This window comes from Mesoplodon mirus (genome assembly GCF_964341445.2).
Source record: "Mesoplodon mirus genome assembly, chromosome: 2".
Classification (NCBI taxonomy): Eukaryota; Metazoa; Chordata; class Mammalia; order Artiodactyla; family Ziphiidae; genus Mesoplodon; species Mesoplodon mirus.
In genome coordinates this window covers 200,753,163-200,771,295 of record NC_138977.1, presented here as the reverse complement: position 1 = coordinate 200,771,295, position 18,133 = coordinate 200,753,163, and the positions used below count along the sequence as shown (strand labels likewise).

General features: G+C 45.3%; 1 protein-coding gene across 4 annotated transcripts in view; it reads left to right on the top strand.

Annotated features, from left to right (window-relative positions):
• The window catches only part of HPSE2 (heparanase 2 (inactive)), a gene marked incomplete at its 3' end in the record, with an annotated part of 567,935 nt that extends 550,036 nt beyond the window's left edge, over positions 1–17,899 (top strand). For 3 of the 4 annotated variants that reach the window (XM_082631580.1, XM_082631579.1, XM_082631577.1), the window contains one exon: positions 17,734–17,899. In XM_082631580.1, coding sequence (XP_082487706.1) covers positions 17,734–17,899 — 166 coding nt within the window. Of the gene's footprint in view, positions 1–15,751; positions 15,786–17,733 lie in introns of those variants that run through there. The other variant, XM_082631578.1, reaches the window with a different exon arrangement.
• Between the last annotated feature and the right edge of the window lie 234 nt (positions 17,900–18,133).

Here is an 18,133-nt window from a genome sequence, read left to right as displayed (position 1 = left end):
TTAGAGCATATGGGTGAAATGAAGCCTTCTATAAATGAAAATTTCACACATCCATGCATACACATACATACAGAAGTATAAATACAGACACACACATATGATTTTACATATATTGTATTAAAGAGAGTTTTGGATTAGAAGTCAACAGAACTGGATTGCAGCCCTATTCCTGCCAGTACTTCACTGTGGAACTCTGGGCCCTTCACTCACTTCTCCAAGCCTGTTCCTCTTCCTGTGAACTACTGCTAATTTTTTTTTTTTACTTCATATTTTTATTTATTTTTAAGTAGTGTTTCTTTTATCTTTGTCACATTCTTTTTATTTTTATTTTTTTTACAACTTTATTGGAGTATAATTGTTTCACAATGGTGTATTAGTTTCTGCTTTATAACAAAGTGAATCAGTTATACATGTACATCTGTTCCCATATCCCTTCCCTCTTGCGTCTCCCTCCCTCCCCCTCTCTTTATCCCACCCCTCCAGTCGGTCACAAAGCACCGAGCTGATCTACCTGTGCTATGTGGCTGCTTCCCATTAGCTATCTACCTTACGTTTGGTAGTGTATATATGTCCATGCCTCTCTCTCGCTTTGTCACAGCTTAACCTTCTAATTTAACACCTCTCTCGTTCTAGAGAGAACGTGCTGAGCCATCTCTGACTGTAAGCTGCCAGACAGGGACTGCCGTGCGCATGTTCAGTGGCACATCCCACTCTCCTGCTCAGTAACTGTTCATAAGAGCAGGAGCCCTCAGTGGTTCTGGGATGGGGGTATCACAGGAAGAGTGTGGTTTTGGTGCAGCAGACTCTGCACGAAAGGATGAAAGGAAATGCTAGGAAGTGATTTCAGCCTTTGGTGTCTCCTTCTCTCTTTTATAAACCTCTGGGGCCAGATTCTGTGTTCTGTGCCTGCTAATTCCTTGCTGTAGCCTGAAGCCATGTCAGGTCAGAAGAGGATGGAAAGCTCTGGGAACCTGTAACTGCTCTGTCTTTAGGAACCAGGAAGAAGCTATAAAGCAGATCAGTGTGCCATTCAGGCCACCAGTTGGGCCTTTTGGCCTGGGGTTTTAAGATTAGGGAGATACCAGCAAACTTTTTTGATGAGTAGAGAACATGGGGTAATTCTCCTTCTCTTAGAATTGCCATCAGGGTTGGAAATAGTTCAGATCTCTGAAAGGGTAGCTGCATGTGAACTTGGGGCTCAGGGATGTTAGGTATTGTACAGGAAGCACCTTTGAGGCCACTCATCAGGCATAGTCCAGACATCCAGGTCCACAGTGAAGGTTCCTGTTTCTAATATCAGTGAGTGAACCAGTTGTAAGACCCACCACTCAAGTCTCAATTCCTTATGTAAGAGATAGTTCTCACTCTGGGAACCAGACAAAAGGTGGGTGCCCTATACCCTATGGGACAGAAGAAGGGAAACCTTTAGAAAACTGCAGTGTGTACCAGAGAAGGGTATTCTGTGTCTGGAATATATATTCTTCAAAGATGGCTGAAGAAAATGGGGAGATTTAATTTAGACAAGAAAAATAAGGTAAGTTGTGAGGACTTTCTTCAGATATTCAAAGGGCTGCTAAGTGAAAGAAAACAGATTTGGCCCAGGATCCTGTAAAATGACAGAAAACCAGGGACTACAATTTAAAAGAGAAAGATTTCACCACAAAACGAGCTCATTTTCCAAAGGCATGCCTGGCTTAACTGAGGACAGGACAGGCTTTCTCAGGAGGTAGACTATTAATCAAGGAATGAGTGGCCATGGCCACCTCAGAGGTGCTCTAAGATTCCTTACTCAGTGGGAGGTGGAGGTGAAAGATTACTGCTTCCCATCAAAGTCTAAGATTCTATTATTCTCTTCCATTTCCCTCCCCCCACACCCACTTCACTTTTGGAGCCTATTGTCTCTATGGTCACCAGAAAAGTAGCTTCTTCAAGCCACCAAAAAGCCACACAAAGAAACTGGTGCTACAAGAGAAAGTGGTAGTTATACCAGGCTAGTTCTCTTTCAAAAAATCTCCAGCTGTAGGTCCCTCCCCTGTCATTTTCACTGCTTTCACACCTTTCTGGGGAAACACTAACCATTCACACCTAAGACAGTAATATTTCCCCTTCTAGGTAAGTCTAAGAGCACCTTTGGGGCAGCTCTACTGTCTACGAGAGAATCTGCCCAATGCCTCATGTGATCACAAATCAATGGACATTGTCCTTTAGGGAATCATCTCTACCCAAGACATAAATATCTCCAATGTCTTTCAGCAAACAGAGAAGCAACATAAAGTTGGGTCAAACAAGGCAATTTACATCAAAAAACAGGAAGACTCACTTTGTAGGGGAAAGTCAAACCAGGAGCAGATGTCTCATCAGATCCCAGCATTCTGCCCTATGTGTCATATTCAATTCCATTTGGAGAGAAAACGATCCAAAAATTGGAAAAGAAGGAAACAACTTTCATCACACTGGTTCTTCTATTCTGATGCACTGATGCTAAGAACCCTGGGATGGAATAGTGCTTTGAGGTGGTCTGGTTCACTCCCCTGCCCTCAGACAGTCTGTAGCTAGGACATCTGGACCAGAAGATGCTCTATATCTAAAGACCTCTAGGGAAGGAGTGCCCACAGTTTCAATCCTGTCTGAACATTTAATTTTATAGGAATACTGGGGCAGACCATGCCTGTGGCTGGGACTTTATATATAATAAACAGCACCATGAAGCATTTCAGAGTTAAAGAAACTGAATTTTAGGGCACTAAGTGACTCATTCAAGAGTCACACAACTATTAAGTGACAGAGCTAGAAAGTACCTAGCATCCAGTTCTCCTGACCCCGAGTCCACTGCACTTTTCTTCAACACTGTGCTACCCTAAGAGTCCAGTAATGTAAACTTATAATGATATTGAAAAATATACATTATGTAGAGTCGAGCTCTGTCATGATACTGTCTGAGTTCATTTCATCTTAGGCTTAAGAATACAATGTATTATGTATTCATGATACATTATGAATATATTTGAAAAGTATTAGGTGACCCACCAGTTTTCTCTCCTTTAGGCTAACTCATCCCTTTTCCATTAACTTTTCTTCACAAGTCCTAATTTCAGATCCTCCATAAAAGTTCTTCTTTGAGCTGCTTCTAAGATTCCATTTCCCAATCACAGAATTTTAGGGAAAACCATTTTTTTTCTCAGCAAAATCAGGGAATTCCCTTCTGTTTCTTCTATGCTCTTCTCAAACAAAAGGATTATTAAATACCAGGAGTGCCTGTAAGTTGGTTTAACTTGAGGTCTCTAAAAATCAATCTCAGCCTTTTATATTCTGACCCCATGCACACAGACACTGCCAGATCCCCTAAACCTAACGGAGCCCACCCTCAGAGGGACAGATGCTGTCAGGGGAGGATTCCCAGGGAAACTGGAGAGTATGTATCTTCATCCATTCATCAACTTTGATTGAGATCCTACTTTGTGCCAGACATAACTCTTCCTCTTCAGCACTCTAACTTTCAGTGGCAATTAATCTGGCTAAATTCTTAATGAACTGTGGTCCCATAATTAATAAGAACTCGGGAAACCCAAGTAGACAAATTAGGGAAAACGTCTGAACATAAAGTTTAACGTGGTGTTTCAGATCAGATTGTCTCTTGATTGTGCTAATGCCAGGCCACATCATCACCTGACCTTCAAGAGATATTTAATAGGGATGTTTGGAGGGGAAAGGGATTCTGAGGTCTCTGCCCTCAAAAAGTTCATCTCTACTATTAGAAGCAAAAAAACAAACAGGAAGAAGACTGTGGGTGGTGCCATGAGAGAGGTGCAGAATATTTCTGCTTTGGGGCTAATAGGTTTCATATTAAATGTTTAAATTTCATATCTGCATGAGCCTCTCCTTCAGCTGCCGTGATTTTAGCTGAAAGAATTTCAAGCCTCCTAGGAACCAAGAATTTTATTGCCTGTTCTGTGAAGAAATGAACATCTTTTTCTTCTTTTTCTACGTACTGCTTATTTTTTCCATCTCTCTGGGATACAACTTTTGCTTTGATTTCAGCCTCATTAAATTCTGTATCAAAGGAAAACATTGGCATCTAACTGCATGCCTTTAGAGAGGTGTCATTTGATGTTAGCCAAACAGAGAGGTTCTGAAAATACTGAAGTAACTCCCAGGTGCTAAGACTTTAAAAATATCTTCATGTCCCTGTTGGAACAGACCACATTATGATACTTCATCTCCAGATTCAGAGCTTGGCTAGTATGAAAAGTCCTGAGGGCTGAACTGGCCACCACCTGACCCACCACAGGTATCGGGAAGCATCACCTTTATTTTGGGACATGGACAGATCTGGTAAAAGGAGCTTTAGGAAAAACCTTAACCTTAAGAATTCTATACCAAGAATTCTCACTCAGAAACAAAACCTGAAGACCTGTCTTCTGGGACTGAAGGGGCCATTACTCCATATATCTCAGCAGATTCAAGACATCTAAGTGTTCAAGTTCTATACTGCTGATATTAGTTGGTACTTGGAGTTTTTGAACTCTGGTCGACCAGATGTACTCCCTGCAGGTTTCCATTATCCTCACTTGTCTGGGATCATTTAAATTAGTTTCTTCTTAAAATAAACCACTCTATAAAAGTTCTGAAGTTATTAAAAGATGACTTTATAGAGGAAAATTTTGGAAGTACTCTTAGAGATCTAGAAGTTTCTTCTATAACATCCCTGACAAAAAGCCCCTCAGCTTCTGTTTGATAAGACTCTTCATCTCATGAGTTGGCCCACTTTAGGACTAGACAGGTCTTATTGCAGGAAAGATCCTTCTTACTTGTGGCCAAAGGGTGTTTTCTTCCCATTTCTATCCTTGCTTTAGAAAAATTAAGCAGAGTAAAGCTATACCATCCTTGTAACAATTTTCCAATATGTGTTCCCTTAGAGTTCTAGCCTCCAAGCGAAACACTCTCAGCTTCTTCAGCCATTCCTCAAATAGCAGGTTCCCTGATCACTCACTGTCTGTTCACCTTGGAATCCTTTGAGTTATATAAACTTATCTCATATGATTAACTGTTCAATTTTCTTACCTCAGACAAGCTTAGTTGTGGAGGTCTGAGAAGGAGTAGGAAATGTGAACATTTTGTTATTACAATTTACCTTAGCAACACAGAACAGTAATATTTTAAAATCTTTTCCAACTTCATAATGAATAACAGTATTATTATGTTAAGTTGTATTCTTTAAGTATTAGTTAATGAGGTTGAAATTTTTGCATCTATTAGCATTTTATTGCTTTTGTGAATTTTCTACATCCCCTTTGTTTATTTTTCTATTGGGCTCTTATCCACTTTATTAATGATTTGTAAGTTTTTTCTAATATAAGGCAATTTCCCCTTTGCTACCTATCATATGTGTTGAAATATTTTCCTCAGCATTTTATTTGCTATTTTTCCAACTCTTTCATTTTTAGAGTATTATCTTGATGTACAGAAGCGTCCCCTTATTATACAGTTAAATCTATCTTTTGCTTTGTGGTTCCTTCTTTCCTTTTATATGGTTATCTACTGATATTCCTGAAATCAGATAAATATATATCTTTATTTTCTTATAGTTTCTTTTTTGTTTCATTTGTTCTATTCATTTCTTTAATGCGTTTGGAATTTGCTTTGATGTTCTGTAAGAGCTAAGGACCATCAATAGTGCTTTTTAAGCTGAGAGTGTGTGAGGAAACCTGTTAACCTCTGCAGGGCTTCAGGTGCCAGTTTTAAAATGTCAGAAAAAAAGATGATGGAGACCTCTTTCTCCTGGAGGTAAAGCCCCTGCTGTTGCACATATTACCACATCACCTTCATGCCTTTTGAAAGGCCCCTCAGAGCCCCTCAGAGGGACAGAGGAGCCGCAGAGGCTGGGAGCAAGGAGAGGCAGGAGAGATGCCTGGGATTGGGGAGTTTTACGAATGGTCAGAGGTGAACAGGAAGGCAGTACTCCTAACCAGCAAAGTTCAAGTTAGTGTTCCAGTTCAGAAAGTCTGAAATAGATGCTGTGAAAGTATAAACATATATGACTATATGTATTTATAAGAATTCTTATACTTAAGGCTCAGAGCCAGTCTGTAGAAAAAATAAGAAGAAGTAAAAGCGTAGAGAAATAAGCCTTCCAATTTTTACTCAATGTACACTTACTCAGCAAGACTTAGAGGAGTTTGGATTCTTTTCACCCTTGTGCTCATTTGAGGGTTTCTGGTGGTTCCTAAAGAGATATTAACTATAAGCAATGCATACAGCATTATCTAAGTAACTAATTATATACATATCTGGAAAATATAGTGAGGGTACTGAATGATATATTTAACCCCCTTAGTGCCTTCTGCCTGAAGAGAGCTTGAACTGCTCTTTGTCTGTGGGGAGCTCTCTGTGACACAGCCCAAGACCTGAGAGGAATCTAAATGACTTTAGCAACCTTGCCTTTGAAGAAAAGCACACTTTTCCTTCTCAGTGCTAAAGAAATACAGAGGTTTTTTTTTGCGGTACGCGGGCCTCTCACTGTTGTGGCCTCTCCCGTTGCGCGGAGCACAGGCTCCGGACGCGAAGGCTCAGCGGCCATGGCTCACGGGCCCAGCCGCTCCGCGGCATGTGGGATCTTCCCGGACTGGGGCACGAACCCGTGTCCCCTGCATCGGCAGGCGGACTCTCAACCACTGCACCACCAGGGAAGCCCCAGAGTTTTTTATCTGTGCAAATGCTCCATTGGATTTGGTTCTGAATTCCTGCTGTGAAGTGCCACACACACACTTCCCTGGTCCATATTGAGGAGCTCATCCATCTCACCAGAGTACTCACTACAGGGAAAACATTAAATGCAGCAGTTCTGCAGAAATAGCAGAAGTGCTCACTCTACACTATTCAACAAAAAATTTGCCTTTGAAAAGTTCACATCTTTTTTTTTAGCTTAAAAAACGTGGCCTCTTACATGGTACTCCAAAACAGTAAGAAAAGACCTGTTTATTCAAAATAAATTCAGAATGTAATGGTTAGAAAGCTATTTGATCCCCCACCCCTGCCCCAGCTACCAACATACTCCCACTCTTTCGTCATCAGCTCATGCTGATCAACCATGGCTGCACTTTGAATTACCCGGAGGCCTTTAAAAACCCCAGTGCCCAAGCCGCACCCCAGACCAATTAAATCAAAGTCTCTGGGCTGGGACCCAGACACCAGTATTTTTTAAAGCTCCCCAGATGATTCAAATATGTGGCCAAAGTTGAGAACTATTGTCCCTCTAGAAAATGCTGGAACAAGATTCCAGCTGATTTGCATCTTTGATTTCACCCAGATTCTATTCTTCATTCAGGCACTAAGCCATTTTGCCAAAGGTGCGAACATGCCAGGAACCCCTGGGAGTTCTCTATGACTAAGTGGAAAGATGTGTACGGTTCCCAAAGGTTTTATTGTTTGTTTTGTTTTAACTCCCAGATTAGTAATGTACAGATCTCTGTGAAGATTAGAGGATTATAAAATGCTTTTATATTTTACAGTGACTTGACATCTTAAACCAAGATGTTTAGGAATCCAGCATTTTCACTGTTACTTTCTGAGAGATTCCATTTGCTCTCAGCTCTAGAATACATTTTCTTCCAGATCACTCCCAGCAGCTGGAATCTCTCCGCATAGCTGTCCATCAATACTGTGGTGTCCCCACCCCAGCTCCACTCACTTGGGGACCCTCGTTGCAAGCAGAGATTTCCATTCTGTTCCAGATGACCCAGATGAAATCCTGGTAAATGAGCACTTTAGAGTAAAGCTAACACGTTTCTGGGCAGTTGATTCTAAACTGAGGGGCAGGGAAGCAGAATACATAGGCAGTTCTGGTGGGCAGAGAAGAAATGATCCTTGTCTTCATCTTTCTCCACATCCTCCAGAGGCTGTGGTTTAGGTGATGGACAAACATAAGCCTCAGGGAACTGAAAAGTCCTAATCCACCTCATCCCTACAGCAGGTCCAGGGCCTTGAATCAGTATTTCTTTGGCCGCCAAGCATCGGGAACCCACAACAGGATGTGGTTCATTCAGACAAGGGGTTGGAGCTCCAAACTGTGGACCAGCTGCCAAACACAAGCAATCGCTTGACAGCCTATCCCCCTCCCCACTCACTTTCTCTAGAACAACTCAGAGTCACCACACTCTTTGTACTCTGACATCTGTGGACCCTGGAGCAGAACCTGTGCCACCGGGACATCTTATTTTTCCCTTTTGAGGGTACACGAGTGCACCTGATGTTATAGGGAACACTGTCAAAATCTGATCAAACTGAGCTATTTATCCCTTTGGTTTAACATATTTGAATAGGTTCCCAGGAAGCTGTGACCTTACAGTAATGGAACTCATTTTGGGCATGACTAATGGACTCTATTTCATACCCTCACATATGAAAAACCTGTCTGTACACACACACGCCTGCCCTTTTACCTGGCTCTCTTGATCTCACCTGCAGACTGCCTGTAATAAAGAGAATGCTTCTGATCCTCTATTGCCCCTTCCAGCTCCACACAATTAGGACTGGGGAAACATGGTCCCTCCCCACACAGGATACTTTAAGACAGGACCGACCACAGAGGGTAAATACAGGAGGATGCATGCATAAGGAAGGGAGAGATGAATTCTAACCTGGGAATCTGGGAGATCCTCAGGGCTGAGGACCATTGACCAGGAGCTGTAAGGATGAACCATACATCTAGGAAATGCTGGAGGGAAGGCGATTCCAGGCAATGGAATGAGCTTCCTAAAGGTTTAGAAGTACGGACGTTCAAGGGCCATTTTGTTTGGTGCCATAGCATATCGTCTCACGTGACTGGAATAGAGGATGCTTTATGAGGTGAGGGGAGAGGCCATAAAAATACATTAGTGCCAGAATGCAGAAGGCCTTGAAATCCAGGCCATGAAGTTTGATTTTCTTTCTCTCTCTCCCCTTGTGTAATGTGTTAATTATAGTGCCTCTGACCACACATTTGCATATTTCTGTGTTTTCTGTCATAGTGAGTAAGGATTACATCTGTTATAATTGAATTTGTACAACACAAAGAACAGTAGGACTATCAATAATGCCCCTTTCATACCATTTGTGAATGTAGGTGATCATGGCACCAAGTCTTTACAATGGGAGGGAACAGAGTTAACCACATGGTAAAGTCTCCATGATTTTAATAGCTGGTTCCTATTGTGGTTTGGGTGTGATACGCCTATGACACGGAGCTTTGAGATGGTCACAGAATCAAATTGTCTTCCCAAAGTGCCCCCAGATGACTGCCTCCTCTGTTGGAAGTTAACAATATCAGTGTAAATCCAGATTCCTTAGCTGGGCTCTCACCTTGTTTGCCAAGTGTGCTGTTATTTTAAACCACTAGAAGCAGATTGTAGGATCCCATGATGGCATAAACCATTATTACACAGACTTGGATAGAACACAGATCAAATCATGACCCCCAAACCTAACTGCAAACAGGAAAAGCTTACATCCCTAACAACTTGCCTAAAAATCCCCAGCTCTGCTTGCATAAAGGAGTCCTACTTCAGTGATACAGAAGCTAGATTGAAACTCCTCATTATTTCAATATGCTCTCAAAGAACAGGACATAGGGCAAATGATCTTATCAGCCTCAAATTGTCTAAGTGGCCAGGAACTTCATATATAATGCGGGCTTTTCAAGGGGTAAGGGGAAAAGGAAGCGTTCACCTCCATTTTTCACTTTGTCTCCTCTCTTTAACAACAGCAGAGTAAGGGATTGGAGTGTCCAACCAACCACATGAGAACCCCTGGAGAGGCTGACTGAGTGGAATCCGACAAGCATAATGTAAACTACTATCATGCACAAGAAGGCACTGAACCACGTGCCACTGAAAATTTAGAAATGCGAACAATTAGCCTAGCCGGAGAACGATCCCCTAACACATAGGAGAAAGCTTCAGGACACGCTTGGGAGGAAGTAATCCTCCCAATGACCCCTCAGGAGTAGGAGCTCCCCTGAGAGGGTCATGAGCATCCTACAGCTTTTGCTTCAGCTGGGCAAGTGGGGACTAGCCTGCTGCGGCCACCTCCGAGCAGCCCTCCTCAGCGGGTAGCATCAGTCACGGCCGTTTCAAAGGAACCTCCTCTCTAAGCTACTCCAGATGCACAGCGTCTCCCGGAGCAAGGAAATGGAGCGAGGCCCCTCCGTCCTCAAACCCGGCCGGGTTCCCTCCCGGCTGTAACCTGCCCCTGAGCTGCACACACCAGCTTCCTAACTCAGCGAGGGGGCCTCCACGGGCAGCTGGGCCTCGGGGGCCTGTAAAGCGCACACAGGTGCGGCTGGCGGGAGGGCGGGGCGCCGGGACCCAGGCAGCGGAGCCAGGCGCCGAGTCGCGCGGCGCCGCCAGCCCCGCACCAGCGCCCCCCTTCCCTGCACGCCAGCCGGGAAGCCGCACCCCCGGCAGGAATCGCAGCCCGGCCTCGCACGGTTCCTTAATATTAGCCACATTGCGGGGGCGCGGGGGTGCCGAGTGCACCGCAACGAAGTTTTTGTCGGGACTGGAGTGATCCTGCGGTTTGTTGCTCCAGGAGGCCAAGGGCCGCGCACGTCTCCGGGCCTTGCCGGGACCGGAGAGCAGGCTGAAGGGGCAGAGGCAGGGGCTCCGCTTTTTGGGAGCCGGCGCGCGGGCTCTCAGCACCGTTGTGAAGAGCAAGGGGGCCCTCTAGTGGCGCACGGGGAAGCACGCTGGCACCAGAGTCGAAGCCAAGTTATGCGGGTTATCGAGCAGCAAAGGGAGCTGATACCCTCCCCGCCCCACACGCCTCAGATTACTATACCTTCTCCCTTCTATCCTCCTTCCTCCCTCCCTTCTGCTCCCCACTCCTGCTTTCCCTCCCTCCCTCCCTCCTTCTCATTTAACAATCCAGAAACCCAGACCAGAGCCAACTGTGACATTTTTAGGCTGCACACGTCACGCTCAGATGTGGACTCTAACTCAAGTCTCTGTCCTCCCACCCCAGTGTCTTTTCCTTCCAGACTGTAGTTCGTCTATTTATATCCCATCCTTCTTTTACTGAGCACCTGCTATACGTGTGTTAGTGGACAGCTGAGCGCGAGATGAGCAGGGCGGACACATGGTCTTCCTGACTAGGGGAGGGGCTGACAAGCAGTCAGCGATCCCAGTGCTGTGACGAGCGCAGAGACAGGAGAAGCACTGAGTGATAGGGAGTGCTTTGCAGGCACCTGAGCTGAAGGACAGGTAGGAGTTCGCAGGGCAAAGGAGGCTGGAAGCAGGGCTGGAGTACGGAGAAGGTTCCAGGAAGAGTGACAACATGTACAGAAACCCTGAGAGTAGAGAGGTTGTGGCTGGAGAAAGCCCAACACAGAACACAAGGAGGCGGGAGGTGGTGGGGAGCTGCAATGGCCAGCAGCTACAGGGGCCTCTCCGGGCTGCAGACGGAGGTAAATGGCCTCGCTCATGGGGTCTTGTAAAGACCTTGGAGAATGTTCTAAGATCAGCAGGAAGCTACTGAGCATTTAGACAGGTGAATGTCATGATCAGATTTCTATCTGTGCAGGGTCACTCTGAATTTGGCATTAAACTCTGCCTCAGGCTAGCTATTAGTTTGTGGGCAGCCAACCTGAAAAATGTGGGAGCCAGAAAGAATCTTAGGGTTCATCTAGTCTGTCATACAAATGGAGAAACCCAAGCTCACAGAAGGCAAATCACTTTCTCAAAGTGGCTGAGGTGGAACTAGTTATCTCTAAGTCCCATTCAAGGCCCTAAATATGCCAGCAGAAACCAGACACTAGCTCCCCGGGCTGCTCCCGATAATACGCGGGCTTCCCTTGCCTCCGCTCCCACAGAAGTCCAGCCAGGGCCGGGCCAGAGACCAGCAAAGTATCTTCAAGACTGGCAAAGAACATGCTCACTAGACTTGCTTCCCTGAGACCTCAGAACAGCTGAAAGCTTGCTTCAGTATCCATGGCTAGCAAGAACCATAAAATAAGCCATGAAGACCAGAGATTGTAGACAGGTGGTGGAGGAAGGAGGGTGACCCAGCCAAGGGGATCCCACAGAGACCTGGGAAGCAGAGGGCTTGACTCCAAATTGAGACACTGAATCCCATTCCAACTCGCATTCAAAGGAAACGAGTTTAGAAACAAAGCAATTCAGACCTTGAAAAAACAGATGGTGATAAAAACTCAGTTGTCCTAATATTTGGATAATTTAAAAGCCCTCAGCAGCTAAGGAATTAAGAGAAATAGCTCAACATAGACTGGATCATTTAGCATTTGGTTTGAAAAGTCACAGTCCAGGAAGGAGGTCCAAGAATGTGAGGAAAATATGGTAAGAAAGGTTTTCAAAGAAAGAAACATGATCCTAGTGAGTGCCATCTGGAATTGGGGAACAACACGAAATAGTAGAAACAGGTATCAGGAGGCCTGAATCCAAGAAAGAGCTTAGCCACCTATTAGCTATATGACCTTGCCCAGGCTACCTAACCTCTCTGACCTCATCTCAATAGTGAAGTTACAAAAATAATAATACTAATACTTGCCTGTGTACCTCACAGGGCTCTTTTAGCAGTCACAAGGGAGGCCAAATAGGACTATGGTGAAGTGCTGCAGGGCAAACCTCAGCTCTGCCACTTACCAGCTATGCGACTTAGGTGAATCTTAGACCCCTCTAAACTTCGATGTCTTCATCTGTAGGGATGCTAACACCTGCCTCAGTTGGTAGTTGTGAGGACTAAATGTGATAGAATAAATCACAGCATCCTGCCTTTTGCATAGACAGTGCTCAGTAATCAGTGATTTTTATCATTAACATGATATGTTTGCAAACTTACAAGTTGTTCAATGCATAAGAGTGGAAGATAACTGTAATATTTAGTGTGATATGACTTAACTGGGTAATAGGATAAATATTAAAATAAAAATGTAAGCAGGAAAATTAGAATGGAGGTGGTAAAGCACACTGTCCATCGTTACAGTGACGGAACTTTGTAAATAAGGTTGTATGAGGACTTAAGTTCTCACAGAATTAACTCAGGTTGGCTTATCTAAGAGGTGGTCATATAGATCTTTTTTAAGGATGAAAAAACGCTATCAATGATCAATAGCCACGTGTCCAGTTGAGATAAGGTATCTAGTGAGTGACTGTGAGAATCAGCGATAATTCAGGTCTTATCTAATATCTCCAGGGCCAGAGAGCAAGAGTAATTGGTACATTAATGAAATCTGTAAAGACACTCAGCAAACCTCCAGGGAGCCTCTTTAGAGCTGGAGACACTCAGTCCAGGAATACCAGAAATAACGTCAAAGAGCCTCAAAAGTCCATTCACTTGTTCAGAAAATATTCCATCCCAATTCTATGCCACTCGGTTAGGCACCGAGTGTTTAGGGATGAAAGGCACTGTACCTTTCCTCACCAAGCTCACAGCCCAGTGAGGGGCAGAGTGGGTAAGTCCCTACAATTCAGTGAGGTGGTTATATGGGAGCTTTGGGTACACGAGAGTCCAGAGTTGGGGCTCCTAACCCAGGGGTCAAAGAAGGTTCCCCAGAGGGGGCAACATGAGAGCAGGCTCTGCAGGGGCATAGGGCAGTTAGTCCTGCAGAGGAGGAGGACTGACTGCTCCAGGTGGAGGGAGCACCACACACAACAACCCAAAGTGGAACTACAAGTTATTTAATCTGGTCATGCTGGGGCAAAGGTCCCCTCAGGTTCCAAGGTTCCTTTGTAATGGCAACAAATGTCATAGCCCTCCCACACTATAGTAATTGTCCCTTTAAAAACCCTTGCTTGAAAAAAACACATGATGCCCCATTCCTCCCCAAAAAAATCTATTAGGAATTTTATAGCAGTTTTAAATGAACTTGTGTCTTTTTTTTTTTTTTTTTTTTCGGTATGCGGGCCTCTCACTGTTGTGGCCTCTCCCGTTGCGGAGCACAGGCTCCGGACGCGCAGGCTCAGCGGCCATGGCTCACGGGCCCAGCCGCTCCGCAGCACGTGGGATCTTCCCAGACTGGGGCACGAACCCGTGTCCCCTGCATCGGCAGGCAGACTCTCAACCACTGCGCCACCAGGGAAGCCCAAACTTGTGTCTTATTAATCCCAAGTGTCTACAGGCATTAACATTTGAAAAATATTTACTTTTTTAAAAAATGAACTGGTGTATTTTATTCCTACCAGGATCTACTGACATTTTCATTTGAGAAAGATCTACCTCATTTATGGGCAAAATTGAACTGTTTTTCATTGGGAACAATCTGTTCATGCATATACTGATGATGTCCTTACAATGACTGCCTCCTCAGCCCAAGCCCACCCCCAGAGGTCTGTGATCCACAGGTAGCACTGGAGTAAGGGGCACTGGCAGCATCTGAGACTGGGGAGGTGGCCAGAGCTTGGCTTCATCATCCAGATTAAGGTGAAAGGGATGGCGTTGTTGGAGAGTTTGAAGCAGGGACAGCCCCAGATGGTTCTGTCAGCAGCGTGGCCAGCACAGGAGAGGTAGGCAAGGCCAGGGGCAAGGAGGTAGGTCACAGGGCAAACTCTGAACTAAAATAATAGCAGTGGGGCTTCCCTGGTGGCGCAGTGGTTGAGAGCCCGCCTGCCGATGCAGGGAACATGGGTTTGTGCCCCAGTCCGGGAAGATGCCACATGCCGCGGAGCGGCTGGGCCTGTGAGCCATGGCCGCTGAGCCTGCGCGTCCGGAGCCTGTGCTCCGCAACCGGAGAGGCCACAACAGTGAGAGACCCGTGTACCGCAAAAAAAAAAAAATAAATAATAGCAGTGAAGGGAGAGAAAGAAGCAGATCTGAAAAATATTTAAAGGTAGAATTGGTTGGATTTAGCGACTCCATACCTGGGACCTGAGGGAGAAGACCCAGATGACCGCAGATCTCTGGCTTAGGTAATCTTATAGACGGTGGTGCCAGCCCAAAGATAAAAAGGCAGAGAAAAGGACAGAGTTTGAGGAGAAGATCTTGACTCTGGACACGTGACTATGAAGTTCCTGTGGAACAGCCAAGTGGAGATATATAAGTTAGAAGAGGGATTCAGCCTTGAGTTACAGGTTTGGGAAGCATCGACATGAAGATAGTAATTAAAGTCCTGGGAGTTGGTAACAGCACCCAGCTGGAGTATGTAGTGTGGGAAGCAAAGAGGTCCCAGGACCAAGCACCAGCACCCCCAGCATCTGAGAGGCAGGTATAAGGGAACAGTCCCCCAAAAAGGAAACAACATGCAGAAATGGAGGAAAATGGAGGGAAAGAGAGAGAGAGAGAGAGAGAGAGAGAGAGAGAGAACACTACCACAGGAGCCAAGGGAAGAGAGGGCTTTAGGAAAGGAGCCATGAAACTCATCAGTGCCACAGTACAAGGACCAAGAAATTTACCTACCCAGAATGACAATGAAAAGAGTAACAACAAAAAACACCATTTCCCACTTACATGGCTCACTGTGCTTTCAAAGCACTTTCACATTTTTTATTTCATTTCATCCGTACTATAGCCTATATTCTCACAGATACAAAACTGAGGGAAGTAAGGTAAAGAGAGTTGCCAGAGCCGTCTAGGAAGTTAGTGGCCGGCTCCTGGAATTAGAGATCAGTCCACAATCTTGATCATGCTCCCTGGTTCCAACCATACCTGAGTCAGCTTTTTAACCAACCAATAAGGAAATCAGAATGGAGCCTGTTGCAGAATAACCACTCGTTATTAGTATAGAAATGAAAAGGCTTGCTTCCCACACTTTGTTTTGACTTCCTAGAACCCAGAGATGGCAATACTCTGGGATCATCTGAATCTAAGAGGGTGTTGCCTGACTCCTCAGGGGGAGGGCTTGCATGTAACTCCATATATAGGAGGACCACTGAAGGTTTTCACGTGATAGCAATTTGAGTATGCTTTGGAAAGATTAATTAGTATTATTGAACTAATATTTGATAGTGCATATGTCTGGTTGTTGGATATTCACACCACCTAGAACCAAATAATAAAATACACTGTGAAGACCTGTCCTGGCTTTTTTTGCACCTGAACCCCCTCTCCTCACCCTGCCCTCCACTCCAATGAGTACGATGTATTCACCAGAGAGGGTCGCAGAAGGTTCTTGCATGTTTGGTGAGGTCAACACTGACCTTTAGATCTCAATTCTCACACCTCCACATCTTCCAGAGGCAGGCCTGGCTCTCCACCCAGGAGCCTCCTGCTTGTTCATTCATTCCTCAGTCATACCAACAAGAGAGGGGGGCTGCCCCCTGGCCTGTCAGATCTGGACTGGGCCCGAACTGATCCACGTCGGGCCGGGCCTGGAGCTGTCTCTCTGCCCAGCCCTCCCCTGGGAGCAATTTACATTGCACTTATCTCTGGGGGTTCATGGCTCTACTGAGCAAGGGGTCTGATGATCTCTCTCTAAACATATCATTCATAGCACAGAAGGAACACTAAACCAAGACCTCTATATCAATTTCTAACAGTTTATTCTCTTCACAGCTCAGATGATACCATGGCAATATTATCACACTGGAGGCTGGGCAAGGCCCAGAAATAGTCATCATGGTAATGCTGATTTTCCAAAGTGACTTACAGCCTTATTTCCAGCTAGTGGCCTGGTTCTGGCCTTTTCTACTGACCCATAAAACTGAGCTTCAGTGGGTACTTGGCTGTCCGAGTCACTCTCCCGTCAGAAACAGCTGGGAGACTGTCTGGATTCTGTACCACAGGCCTAGGATGGGTGATGAGCCGTTCCCCTTTGCTAAGTCCTTCGCAGGGCTGAAAATGACTGATACACAGGAAGGATAAAAGCAAGCAACGCAGGTGAACTGAGATCACAAATGCCCGCTTTATCACCTACTTCTTTGTGTCTCTAAATGTAGGGCTTCCCTGGTGGCGCAGTGGTTGAGAGTCTGCCTGCCGATGCAGGGGACACGGGTTCGTGCCCTGGTCGGGAAGATCCCACATGCCGCGGAGCAGCTGGGCCCGTGAGCCATGGCCACTGAGCCTGCGCCTCCGGAGCCTGTGCTCCGCAACGGGAGAGGCCACAACAGTGAGAGGCCCGTGTACCGCAAAATAAATAAATAAATAAATAAATAAATAAAAATAAAAAATAAATAAAATGTAAACATTCATTAAATATTAGTTATGGAAACTGACGCTCAGATTAGAGAAAGGAAGGTTGTTACCTAAGTCTCTGTCCTCCTCCAGAACTGCCCTAGACAAGTGACACAATGTCAGTTCTCTCATCTCTCAAATAAACTAATGGAAGATGCCAGTTAAATAGGAATTTCTGAAGTCACCTTAAGCCTATGCATCATTCCACACTTTAGGTAGAAGAAAATTCTTCAGGTAGAAGAGTCAAACTGAACTGCTATCATGATTTAAAGAAAAAAAAAATAGACCTGAGACACTTTTCAGCTTCTGCCTCAGAGACATTTAACTTGTCAAAATAAATGATGACTACCTGTGTTCAAATCCTGGCTCCCAGGACTACAAGCTGTATAGCCTTGGGCAAGTCATCTAAGTACTCTAGGTAGAATGGGACAAGGACAGTTTCTTCCTCAGAGCATTGCTGGGATGTTCGAGCGTGTTTCCAAAGCACCCAGCTGAGAGCCTGGGCAGAGTAAGTATCAGTCAGTGATAGCCAGCCAGGCACGGTCAGCAGATGGGGGCAATCTGAGGCTGCCCAGGCTTTGCTGCGATGGCTTCCTTTCAAGGCAATAACGAGTCCCATGCTGTTTTTCCTCACTGTAGGTCAGTGCAGCTGAACGGCCAGCCCTTAGTGATGGTGGACGATGGGACCCTCCCAGAACTGAAGCCCCGCCCCCTGCGGGCCGGCCGGACATTGGTCATCCCTCCAGTCACCATGGGCTTTTATGTGGTCAAGAATGTCAACGCTTTGGCCTGCCGCTACCGATAAACCCCCTCACACTTGCAAGTCACCGGCAGGCCTGCTGGACTGCTTTCCACTCTTCTGCCCTAATGGTATCAGTATTTTTCAGGCATCTTCTGAGCAACAAACCAGTCTCTGCCGCCCCATCCTGCTGGAATCAACACTAACTTGCTCTCCAAAGAGACAAATACCCTAGCATGAGCTTAGCCTAGGTAGGTCACTTCTACCCCAAAGGAAAATGTAGACCTCGTAAGCATGAAG